The following is a 13091-nucleotide window of genomic DNA, read 5'->3' on the forward strand; positions in this document are numbered from 1 at the left end:
CTCTGTACTTTTCATCCCTGATTTTGCCAGGAAAGACCAAATGATAAGACTGTAGATCTCCACATGTAACTGCTGTAGTTCACTACAGCGAATAATAAACCGTAGAGGTGCATACCAAAACCCAATAGTATTAGCTGATATAGAAAGGGACAGAATCATGACTTGCGCTAGGAGTTCTTTCTCTGTGGTTCACTGGCAAAGCATAACAATATCTGAATGAAGTTATTACTGGAATCACATATCCAGCAATGTCAATGAGAGCTTAAGGGCACAAGCAGTCACTGAAGTCCAAGTATGTACAAATCAGTCATCATTTACAGCAAATCCTAATTATATTTTTCATTATGTGATTAGTAAAGCCAGGAGTTTTTTTGTGCTTATTGTCAACAGAGAAGCTAAGAGCCTAACCCACACTGCCTCTACACATCTTTCATGCTTCCATGCTTTTATATAAACCACCCTTTGATGTGTCTGAGATTATTTTGCTAACAAAGGCTCTTAAAGTAACCCCAGTATATTCCACCTGGAATGCCACAGCAACTGCTGCAGAAATGCATTTTTTATCCTGTTTTTTTTTTTTTTTCCCCTTTTAAAAAAGAAACAGATACAGAAATAGAAGATTTTGCTCCATAATAATAATAAAACAGTAATAAAGCATCAAGGTTATAGTTAGAGAAGCACAAAAAAGAAGGTGGCCAACAGCAGCAGAAATGGAATCAGCACACAAAAGTATTGGAACTTCCTCCTCAATCAGTGTGCAACATCCCTCCATCTTTAGTTAGGATAGTACCATTTCTCCTGGGAACTGGAAAAGTTTCCCTGGATTAAATAACTGGCCAGAGAAAATAAAGCCTACAACAATGCTCTGGCTCAGGTGTGAAGAGCAGGCCTGCTATGCTAGATATTAGGGAAAGCTGTTTGGACAGTCAAGTGCACAGCAGAGAACAGAGCTTGTAGGTCTCTCAGGCCATGTGTGGAAAACCCCTCAGCAGTAGTTATGTTGTCAAGGAATGGAGACAAGTGAGGAATAAGTACCCCAGGAGGAGCAGATGAGAAACTGGCTAATTCCTTTGGTCTGTAACTCTCTCAGATGAGTTTGGAACATTTGTTTCAAAACGTGTGAAAAAACATACACACTAGTTTCATTTTACAAATGGCCAACTAGGGTAAAGAGGAATAAACTGTGTTTAGTGAACAGCAAAACGTATCTCCAGTCAAAGGAAATGAGGTGGAAGAAGTGCAGGCTGGCTGTTCTCCTTACTCTTTGCTTCCCGTTCCAGCCTCTAAGCAGGATCTCTCTTCATGTTCCCATTTTTTCCTTTGGAGTGTAATAACTGAGTAGTGTCTGTGTTTGTTCTGACAGTAACTGCTGTATACAGTTAGGACAGCATCTCTCAGCGTGGAACACTTGCTCTGCCTAAGAAAATCAGAGACTAAACAAGAAGCAAGCAAAATGTTTTGGCAGAGAAGAAAAGCAGTGGCTGGGTACAGATGTGAACCAAATGCTTTTGCCTTCCACATATGTCTCGGAGAAAAGGCACTCGGAGGAAGAAAAGGTCAAAGAATCCATGCAGTATCTGACTTCTATCCTTGCACACTACAGCCCAGCCTTTGAAGAAATTATTTTAATCTATTAAATGCTACTGGAGCTTACGGGGCCTGTCCAAAGAAAGGTCTATAGCCTCAAAATGCATCTAGAAAGGAGCGTGTTGGGGAGTCCACCCCGAAATTGCCAGGCTGAGACCCAAAGGAGAAAGAAGGAGCAAGTACATGTGAATGTCAAGTCTAAACTACAGAGCCACCTGAAATGGTGGAGTGGACATGGCACAGGAGTGGCATCAAATGCTCAATATTCATCCAGAGCCCTCAGGCCGCTCAGCTCCCAATTGCTTTAACAGGAGCGTGAGTCCGTGCTGCTGACCAAGCACGTTTAGCACACAAAGCTCTCTGTCCTTCATCATCCACCTCTCAGCATGTGGTGGACACAAGCTGAACAGTCAGCAGCTGGACTTTAGGGCAGCATGTTATTTACTGACTGCTGGAAATAAATAGGAAGCTTTGAGATGGGTGGCTTATTTACCAAGCACTGACTGCCACAGGAAAGGTTTTTGCTATTCAGATCCTGTGGTCATGTTAAAGCTCTTAACTTTCCATTTCTCTACTACTCATGTCCTTTTGAAATGAGTTTGTTAACCAGAAATCACAGATCAAAATCTCAGGCATGTACTCACATGTATGAGCCTCAGCTCAGACCTGGCGTAATACACCAGCTGCGTCCTGCTCTGAATTATAAGAAGCAGTTGAACAAATGAACATGAAAGCCCCTCCGAACATCTCAGCACAGGGCATGCCTCCACAGCCATCACCTGACAGGAGCAAGGACAGTCCTTCCTAAAGGCTTTCACTTTTTTTTTTAACCATCAATATCAAAACCTCAACTGTAACCAAATCCAACCCTCCTCCTTAGAAGAGGGCAACAGAGTGGGCTGCAACGGGTTAATTCCCTGCCCATAAACAGCACCACCACGCTCTATCCATGCTACAGGCTATAAGGAGTCAAAGAGTCAAAGTCCTCAGGTAGCTGGGCTGTGCTCTGGCCCCAGACTGGCACATTCTTTGTGTGTGTAGCTTTTCTATGCATTGCTTGTGGCTTTTCTGTGCATTTCCCTTAGAAGGACAAGCTATCTCAGGAGAGGCTGTGATGGCTGATTGTGCTGCAGGTACCATGTGCATTCACCCAAACACAGGGGTGCTCTGGGAACACCCCAGAGACCTACCGGATCAGAGGCAGACAGCAGGCACCTCTGGATAAGAGCTTCAAATGTTGTCTTCAGAATAAGGTGCTCCTCGGGGATGGGCTTCTTGGTAATCTTCTCTGTTGGCAGTGCCTGCACGTGCTGAGAAACAGAGAGCAGGTGAGGGTTTTCCAGGTCACTGTGACCACATGTTGTTTTCAACTAAACCAAGTGGCATTATTAGCCAGCTTGGCACAGCTCCTGCTTCTTCCCTGTGGCTGTGTGGAGGTGACATTATCAGCATCCTCTGGAGAGCTGTGAAGTTGCAGAAGGAAGCAGCTTGTTGATCGGTACTGACTAGAGGATTGAGTGCAAAGAGGTAGGGTCTAGGTGATTACAGTAGCAAAATGCCAGCATGGTGCAAAGCTAGTGACTAAAAGCGCTGCAGTGCATTCTGGAGGTACAAGAAATGCCTGGCCAACAGGATCCTGAGCCTGCAAGGCTCCACTGACATACAAACCACTAGTATAACACTGGCCCAGGTTGACCAGAGAGGTGGTGGATGCCCCATCCCTGGAGACATCCCAGGCCAGGCTGGACAGGGCTCTGAGCAATCTGATCTAGTTGAGGATGTCCCTGCTCATTGCAGGGTGCTGTACTAGATAAGCTTTGAAGGTCCCTTCCAACCCAAACTATTCTATGATTCTATGAAATGAAAAGTGTGCCATGCTGGGGCTACCTTACCTGGATGGCATTGCCAATGGGCGCCCCAGGGGCCCCCTCCGTGCTGGGTTTTGAGACAGCGGGTGGCAGGATGCAGGGCCCCAGGGGCTGGGGAGCAGGCGGGTAGCCACCCTGTAGCACGGGCTGGCCTGCAGGGACATGTGGGGGCTGGAAGCTGAGCGTGCCCACAGGTGGTGCCGGAGCCAGAGGCTGCTGCATTTGCGACTGTGGATCCGCTATCGGGTTCATGATTGGGGAGGTGATGGGAACTGGGGGCTGGAAGTTATCAGGGACCTGGAGAAAAAAAAACAACCAAACAACAAAACAGTTTATTTATGCTGTTGTGGCTGTGGCACGCAGAGCACAACATGCAGCTGCTGCAGACTTCCCAATCTGCAGCAGTTGTGAGCTCTGCTGAGAAGAGCACTGAGCCCCCAGGACAGAGAAACAACAGGGGCAGGCAGCAGAGGATTGCACTCTGACTACACAATCCATTGCTTCTGGCTGCAGCTGGATGGCAAGAAGGCCACTGGGCAGTAATATCCCCCAGCGTTCCCAGTCCTGTGTGCTCTGCTGGGCACAGCGACCTCAAATCAGAGACACCTTCCCCCTTCCGCTAAGGGCACAAACCAGGGGTTGGGCAGACCAGCATGAAGAGGACAGTTGCACTAATGAAAACTAACCCACACCTACATCTGTTCTTACTATTGGGTCATTATATCTAGATTTGTGGGTCTCATTTTCAAGGGTACATTTTTGTCCAAACAGTACATAGCTCACTGCTAGCAACATGCACCAATTAATCTCCCAAAAGCCTTTCAAGCTTCTGGCAGGTTCGCGCTAAGACAGATTATAAGCACATTCCAAATTCATCCCTAAGCATCTGCCAGTCTTTACACAGGGGCACTTCGGAAACATTTGCTAGAGGAAATAAACAAGAAAATGAGCTACTGACCTCTGCTATCTGTCATACAGGAATCCAAACAAAAGAAAGAGCTCCCATAGGAATTTGCACATTTCTTCGGGTGTGCACGGCAAAAAGGAAAGATTACAGAACCCTGAATGATACCCTGACTGAATGATGCCAGAATTAAGCTAGTGGTTTGAGACAGCAAGAAAAATATTCCAAATACAGCATCAACAAAGTCAATAATAAAGGCAGTGACACAGCAGTAAACTTTTGAGTGGTGGCTAAGTTCTTAGGTGGAAAACAGTTGCAAATTATGCTGTGGCTTGAAATGCAAGATGGCTCTTCTATTTTGCAGTAGCCCACATGGTGAGTCATTTTATAATTTCCTAAACCACCCCCTCATACAGTGGACATGAGGGAAACAAACATTTCTGGCAGAGGTTTGCTAAATATTTAACAGGGAATACAACACACACAATTCCTCATTCAGTAAGGAGCCAACCGTCACACCCTGGCTATGGCAGAAATTCTGACTGTGACACATGTGCAGAGCAGTAGCAAAAACTCTGTTTGCAGAAAGCTGCTTCTTGAGCTCTCAGGTCCAACACTTATTCTCACTGACAGCTTTCCTCCTCTGCCTGAGAGCTTGAAGCCCTTAAAGGCAGCGCACTGGCTGCTGTGTGACAAACGTCCCAGCACTGGGGCAGTGAGGAGCACACAAAGCACCATCCATCCTCCAAAAGCTCAACTTGAACTGCAGCAACCAAAACCCCAAAGTTGAAGGGACACTTCTGCCATCACCCAGTCCACATCTTGCCTGCTCCAAGTTTTTTTTTTTTTTTTTCTCTCCCCACACTTTATACGCTCCAGATTGTCTCTTACTCCAGACTCAGAGAGCAGCTGATAACACCACCTACTGTGGAGATACGCAAGACTAAAGCAGCAACAGGGGATGAAAAGGCTCCCTCTGCTCTGTGCCAAGCATCCCCACTTGTTCTGTCCTGCTGCAATCTAAATCCATTTTACAAAACTACATTGTCTCCAACACAAAAATTGTCTTACTCTCAGCATATCTCTCAGGCTCAGACCCTTAATCAGGATAAATTGCTTTCAGCTCCAGCAAAGGCTGTAATCTGTAACAATTTGCATGGCCTCATAATTTCATGTAAGTATCATCTCCTGCAAAACTCATCTGCTTTACTGCAGATGAAAATAGCCTGAGATATTTTCTTTCCCCAAATCAGTATCAATGTTGTTATAAACAACCACAACTTTAGCAAAAAGCCACTATCTTTTTAGAGGCTTAAATATCTTGAAAGAGAGAAGTCATACTGGAGAAGCACAAAGGCAGTTTCTGCTCATGAGGCACAGCTTTTGTTTGCTGCTAACCCTTCTTTTTCCTTCTCCTGCCAATGAGTTTCCCAGGAGCAGCTCAAGTTACTGCTTTTCAAGCAGTCAGCACTCAGTTATATTGAGACAGGATTTCCTAGAGTACCTTCTTCTTCTTGGCAGCTCTGTTCAGGGCAGGAGGGTCATTCCAGCCATTCTGAGGCCCTGAAAGGAAAACAGAGACCTTAAGTTCCTTGGAGGAGAGCAGGGTCTTGGCAGAGCCTGCCCACTTCTCTGCCCTTCTCTGGGGGCCAGAACAGGCTCTGTGCCAGTCAGAGCATCCCAGCACCTCCGCCATTCAGTCACCAGACCCTCTGGGGTCTGTGCCCACTGTGCAGGTTTGGCATGTGTAAAGACAGCTTCACACTCAGCAGGGCAGGTTTCTCCCACCCATATCAGACTAGAAGAAATTAGAAGTTTTTCCCCACCGCCATGATCACCATAAGATTATAAACATTAATCAGCAGAAGGTATGTCAGAAATCACAGGTGAATAAGAACATGATTAAGCTGCACCCATTTCCTGAGAGCTGCTGCAGCAACTGTGTGTTGTGATGGATTTATATGTGACAGTAAGATGTGTTGCCCAGCAACACGACACAGAGAGAAGAGGCATAAGAGACATCAGGAGCCTTAAACATTTGAGGCCAGATTCACCCAGCAACTCTGCAGACACAAAGGAGCCATTAAGAAGCCCCTGCCAGCATCTTTACAGGTGCCTTGTGTCCCAAAAGCAGAGCAGAGCTGCTGGAGCAAGGTGGCAAATCCAGCTTTTTACATCAAAAAACTGATTAGAAACTGGAAGCAGCATGGGGGATGTCTGAGCAGATTCACTCTGAGTCTGGGGTGTTGTTCTGTACCAAACCTCCTCCTCTTCCAAGCAAGCTTGCTCCATGCAGCTGCAAGATTTGGACACCAAAGCTCACGTTTGTGCATTAGAAACAGCTTCCATCTCACCACAAAGCGCGTGTCACTAGGACCACAGCATTAAAGCTCAGCATCACTGCGGCCTAGCTGACTAGTCAGGATTTATTGCATAAAGCCACAAAAAGCCGACAAAACCAAATCCCCACTCAATGGACTTTTTCACCACAGTGTTTCTCACTTAGCAGATGATGGATGCACCTTGGACAGCAGAGCTTAACATCACTGCAGAATTTGCTCAATTTATCTTAAATTTCATCTGCTCCTGAGCTTTTTGTTAAATAAGTTCCACATCCAGAGCATGTTAAAGGGGTAAATGAAAAAACAATTTAAAACCCCTTTCACTCACAATTTCTTTTTGCCCAAAGGCAGCACCATTCCTGACAGCCCTGTACCACAGGGGCTCCTCTGCTCCTCAGCCAGCATACCCATTCCCAGAGTATTTCTGATATAGGAAGTCTAACTTCTGCAGTGCTGATGGCGGTAATGCACTAAGAAAATCTCAGTTATTGCTGTTAACTTCCTAGAACAATTTGCTTTAAGAAAGGAAAACCAGCATTTGTTTCTGTGGTTAAAAACTCCAGATATGATGTTATTTGTTTTCATTAAGGAATTAAAAAAATTATTTGATTAAAGTGTAATTGGCAAACAATGTTCTCTGAGGAACGCACACATTATTGATATCTGTTCAATTAATTTAATCTAGTGGCTGTAATTATTTTCAGGTTAGGTGGTACCTAGTTCACCTGCCGAGGAAGAGGCCTGGTCTTGAGGTGGTAGGCTTTCTGCAGATAAAATGCAAAGAGAACTAAAAAAATATTTTCTTTGCAAGAATAAAACACTCAGTCTGTAACAGTTTTGTTTCAATAAGCACAAATAGTTGGAAGAAAAAAATACTTAACCTAATTACAACGACAATTTAAGACAAGTCATTTGTCCAAACCACCCCATGGAATTGCTCTGTCTGCCTTCCCTGAAAAAAAGCCTGCTGCTCTTCCCATGCAGTAAATCGGTGTTTCTAGTCATTTCTAACAAATGTGGCAGAGTCCTGACCCACTTTCTTATATCTTCCAGTGTTCTAATTTTCTATTCCTACCAGCCAGCACAAACAGACTGTTTCTTGATGGTTTTACCATTCCAAAAAACTTTTCAGGAGATACTTAAAGTATTTAACTTCAAGGCAGACATCAAGTACTTTCCCAAATCAAGGCACTCTCTCGACTGCATCCAGCACAGAAAATAAAAAAGGCACGTTCACATGGGAGATTTACACCCATGTGAAGAGACACGTTGCCTGCTCAGACCGAGCAACAAATCCAAATGGCAAACCACAGCCAACACAGCCTTTGCTGTTTCAGAGAGAAGAGGAACGTCAGGGATGAGATAACTCCTGTCCTTGGGGTTCACCTCATGCAGTCATAGTTCTGGTGCAAACCTTTCCCTTAGCTCAGAATTTCTCTATCACAATTTCAAACAAGATTCAAGACTCTGAAAGTTAAAACTCTCTTGAAAGCAGGTTCCAAGATCTATCAGAACACAAAGTGACATAGGTTGAAAATTAAATTAAATGTGGGCTTTCTTGCTTACTGGAGCTCCAAATGTGACTTAACATACTGATATTATACACCTTTGCAAAAAATGAGAAGATACTTATAGAACTGTTTCTTTTTTAAGTGCATCTTTAAATCAAAACCAGATGAAAGGCCAGCTGTTTTTCAAGAGTTCAAATTTGAGATTTTTTTTTTTCCTTTTACCCTTACCTTCGCCTTTTAATGAATTTGCAAAGTAAAACATGAGGTTCCGAGATTAGATCATCACCACACACAAAACCATACCACTTCAAAGCCAAGATCAGCATCACTACATGGTCTGTGCTGGGATATTCAGAGTTAGAGGTGACATCTACTTCTGGCTGCAGATTTCTGTGGTCCTACAGGATCTTACGCCAAGGCACCCTTCACTAAGCAACACAGCTACTCTGGAAAACATGTTGGTGGTTAAGCACGCACACTATCATTGCTAGATTTACAAAGCAAGATTTTTTTTTTCTTCTTGTATGTTTTCTGAAAAGTGTAACCTAAAAACTGGAAGAGGACAGAGCAAGGTCTTCAGATGCCCCTTTTAGTTTTTCCATTGTTCTCCAGCTGCAGGCACCAGTTGCCTGCCAGCATCCTGCCTGCATGAGACACCTGGCCCCAGAACATCCTCGTGCCCTGGAACCCACTCTGGCATCTCAGCCCAAGGTTGGCATCTGCCAGATATCAAAGACAATGCCCAAGTTTAGGTTCCTGAAGGTCTGACACTTCATACTGGCTGCCTTCACACTATGCAAGGAGCATTGATAGTTCTCAGAAAGCTTTATATAAAGCACAGTATGGACAGCTTTTAATTTTGAGAAGAAATTTGGCAAGGAAATGCTGATAACAGTGACATTGCTTCTATTTTACTCTATTACATTCTTAGGGACATGGTTCAGTGGTGGATTTGGCTGTGCTAGTTTAACAGTTGGACTTGATGATCTTCAAGGTCCTTTCCAACCTAAATTATTTTATGTTTCTATTTCTCCTATATTAAAATGACATAGTGCTAGACTACTGTCTATGTGGACTACACAATTTTATAAATTGGACAGTCTTATCATTAACGTCCCTAACTTTTGTTGTCCAGAGGCTCACCTGCTCTGAGCATGCCACAACTGTCACTCCACTGTTAGTGTAAGGAACTTAGCAAGCGACAAATCTGAAGTGCCTGCCAGTGACACAAGTACAGTAGTAAAACTGTAAAGAATAATTTTATTGTTCCTTGCATTTATTCAGGGGTGCAGAAGCTATGCTGTCTGCACTGTAATGTGCTGCTTCACATCTCAGGCCTACAACCCTATCCAACAAGTTTTCCTCTGCTCAGTTTAAAAATTTCTCTGGCTTAGAGACAGAAGTTTGACATGCCCCACAACATGGGGTCAGGAGGGGTCACAGTGCAGCATCTCCAAGAACAGAGATGACACCAGTCCTAATTTTTGACACAGCAAAAGACCTTTTCTCCCTCAAAAACGAGTGTCTGTGTGAAGGCAATGCCAGGCTCACAGATGCCAGGAACACCTGCTGTCCTGGTTTTGGCTGTGATAGTTTGTTTTCTTCCTAGTAGCTGGTATAGCACTGTGTTTTGGATTTAGAATGAGAATATTGATCATGCACCAATGTTTTAGTTATTGATAAGTAGAATTCAAGGACTTTACAACTTCTCAAGCTGCACGAGGTGCACAAGAAGCTGGGAGGAGAGACAGCTGGGCCAGCTGACCCCAACTGACCAAAAGGATTTTTGATACCTCATGACATCATGCTTAGTATGTATTTTTGGGGGAAGAAGGTGGGACATTCAGAGTTATAGTGTTAGCCATCCCAAGTCAATGTTACATGTGATGGAGCTCTGCTGTCCTGGGGATGGCTGAACACCTGACAATAGGAAGTAGTGAATGAATTCCTTGTTTTGCTTTGCTTGTGTGCATGACCTCCGCTTTACCTCTTAAACTGTCTTTATCTCAACCCATGAGTTTTCTCACTTTTATTCTTTTGATTCTCTCCCACATCCCACTGGGGGGAGTGAGTGGCTGCATGAGGCTTAGTTGCCAGCTGGGGTTAAACCATGACACCTACTCTTAGGACCACTGCTGCCAAGACAAAGACAATCTGCCTTTTCTGCATTACATCACCCTTAATAGACTTCTAAAAGAAAAGGGGGAATCACAGTGGGGTCCTTAGGGCCTGTCAGCAGAGTCTGCATCCCTAGAATATCCCTCAAATCCCGCCTATTATTCCCTCTGCTCCATACTCCCAGATCTGGACCTCAACAACCCAGCTGGACCATGTGGATGTGAAGGACATTTATGGCTGGGTTTAGAAAACAACTGCTCATCCTTCCCACACAGCCTGACATATGTGACGCTGTTGTGTCACAGGTTGCTAAGTGAAGAGACAGGTTTGTTATCCCAAGCAAGGTCACTGCCCCGCAGCAAACAGTTATGTCCAGGCAGTCACAAGGAGACATCAGCCCCATGCTCTCTCACCATGAGTGCCAAGACATGCTCTTATGTGGCAGCAACACACACATGCTTTTGACTAACATTCAAGAAAGAGACACATAAAAGCATTTCCAAATCACTTCTGATGATCTTTTAAGGCATTTGCAGCTACAATAAATCCCATCACACTAAGTGGTTAAGGAAAAAATAATGGAAGGGAGGTGATACCACAGGAAATGTTGTTTGAATTAAATAAGTTGTCAATCCCAGAATTAAATTTTGCTCACAAACCAGGGACACAGTGACAAATTACATTTGCAGAATTGTTCTGCAAGGAGAATTGGTATCACCTCTGCAGCAATTAAGAAAACTTGCTCATTTTTGTATTTTGCTCTCCAGCCATATCACAGGTTTTGGTGCCAGCCTCACAAGGTTAAAACTGTGCCACCACCCATCCACAGTATCCAACACCCTCACAACAAGACCATGCTGTAGCACCATGGCTTGGGCAAGACAAAAGCTCTGTGTTTGTAGCAAGGTCTGACTCGCAATAAAAAGATGACCGCTCACACAGTAAGTGCTCACTGCAGCAACACAGCTGCATCATTGCCAGATGCAAAGGGAAAATCGTGTTTTAGAAATGCTTTGAGTGGACCTCTAAGCACAAGCAAAATTCATACGGAGCATTCACAAGGGAAAGTGCATGTTGAACTGAGTGAGTAACAAAGCAAAACCCTCCCCCTCCCTGCCTGGCCCCTGTCCAAGCGCAGACCTGTTCTCTGGGATGCAGGAAGGTCACTGGTTGCAGGCAGAGTACCTGTTGGTCCAGTAGGTAATGCATAAGCCACAGAAGTTGCTGGAGGTCCTGGCCTGCCATGCTGAAAGGATGTGCCAGAAGGAGAAAGAGGGAAGGAAGAGATGGGATTCAGGCTCATCGGGGAGGGTTGAGGCTGCCCGGGGTAGAGCGGGGAGGGCAGGGAGTGGGCAGAGGCAGAGGGCAGGTAAGAAGGGGTGGTGTTAGGAGGAGGGTTTGGGTAAGAGGCTGAAGCAGGGACAGTAATAGGCTGCTGAGGCTGATAGAGAGCTGGTCCCCCTGTTCCACAAGGGTACTGCTGTGTGGCCTGATATGCTACAAACAGGAAAAAAAGAGATTCAGTCAGTGAATTCATAACAGAGGAGCAGGTTTCATCTGCCTCTGCTTCCTTGTCCATCTGACCCTTCTCTTTTCCTCCCCTTCCCCCTCAAACCACTCACCTGCCCAGACAAATCCTGGCTCCCACAACACTGTCTGTACTTGCATGGTTGCTCAAAGCCTCAGTCTGCTTCTGGGAGCAGGGAGCCAGAGAAAGGAATGTCTTAGCTGCAGGGACTCCCATTCTACCCCCTAAACTCCTCTGTCCAGAGCCATCATGCCACTCAGGGTGGGGTGGGGGACACACAGACACTCCGGCTGTTTTTGGGACCATTGCAATGCCCATGGTGCCTCTCAAGGAAGGGAAACCCCTGCTTCACGTTGGCTCAACGGGAGAGCCAAGGTCAGGGAACTGAACTTCCAGCCATCTCTGGAAGTCAACGCAAGCTCACAGCCTTTCACTGCGAGCCCTGCAACTTATCTTCCCTGCCTCTTTCTCTGCCCAACTGTGCTCGTTTTTTCCTCCCTGGTGCCAGTGCCTGTACTTCCAGTCTCCTGGTTCAAGTGTGTCAATGCTCTGTTCCATTCCTTGTTCACCCCTACCACTGCCCTTGTTTCCTCCTCATCCCCTTTCCCATCTTGACAGAGTCCTGGATTGGCTCAGCCACACACTGTTGAGTTGGGTCGCTCTTTGCCAGGCCCGTGCTGCTCGTCCAGGACTCGCACTGGGGGTTTCTGACCCCAGCATGCCCTTGGGAAGGGCCAGCTGAGGAGTGAGTCTAAGAGCTGTTGGCAGACACCTTCTCAGCAGCAGAGGAGACAGTGTCTGACAGAGGGTGCCTGATGTCTAGACCCCACCAAAAAATGACAACCCTCAGATGTCATCTCAGAGGCTTTTTTCCCCCCCACTAAGAAATGTGGGACTGGCTTGGACTGAATTCTCCCAGCCCCACAGAGGGGACTGGTTATCCCCAAGTAAATGCAGCCTCATCATCTGGGTGGGAGGGAGTGGAGTTGCTGCTACTCACTCTGCGGGTACGCTGGCCGTGGCCCTGCTTGCGAGTACATGCTGTAATTGGAAGGTGTAGCTTGCTGCGGGGGTGTGCTGGGGTTAACGGCACCTGGCATGATAAACCCTGGAGGAGGTGGGTTGTCTCCCTGTGAAAAAAAGAATGCAGGAAAAAAGGGGTAGGGGGAGATAGGATGTAGTCAGCAATGGTAATGCAGTGCTGAGGCAGAACCATAACAAAATGATCAGTTC

At 45.7% G+C, this 13091-nt stretch overlaps 1 protein-coding gene across 21 annotated transcripts in view; it reads right to left on the reverse strand.

Annotated features, from left to right (window-relative positions):
* The window catches only part of SEC31A (SEC31 homolog A, COPII coat complex component), a 48889-nt gene that overhangs the window by 1846 nt on the left and 33952 nt on the right, over nt 1–13091 (reverse strand). For 8 of the 21 annotated variants that reach the window (XM_071807942.1, XM_065836658.2, XM_065836663.2 and 5 more), the window contains 6 exons: nt 12859–12988; nt 11471–11827; nt 7418–7465; nt 5864–5922; nt 3480–3752; nt 2778–2897 (listed from right to left, as the gene is read on the reverse strand). In XM_071807942.1, the coding sequence (XP_071664043.1) occupies nt 2778–2897; nt 3480–3752; nt 5864–5922; nt 7418–7465; nt 11471–11827; nt 12859–12988 (987 nt within the window). The remainder of the gene's footprint in view (nt 1–2777; nt 2898–3479; nt 3753–5863; nt 5923–7417; nt 7466–11470; nt 11828–12858; nt 12989–13091) is intronic. The other 13 variants (XM_065836667.2, XM_065836664.2, XM_065836665.2 and 10 more) reach the window with 6 other exon arrangements.

This window comes from Patagioenas fasciata, chromosome 4 (assembly GCF_037038585.1).
Source record: "Patagioenas fasciata isolate bPatFas1 chromosome 4, bPatFas1.hap1, whole genome shotgun sequence".
NCBI classification, from domain to species: domain Eukaryota; kingdom Metazoa; phylum Chordata; class Aves; order Columbiformes; family Columbidae; genus Patagioenas; species Patagioenas fasciata.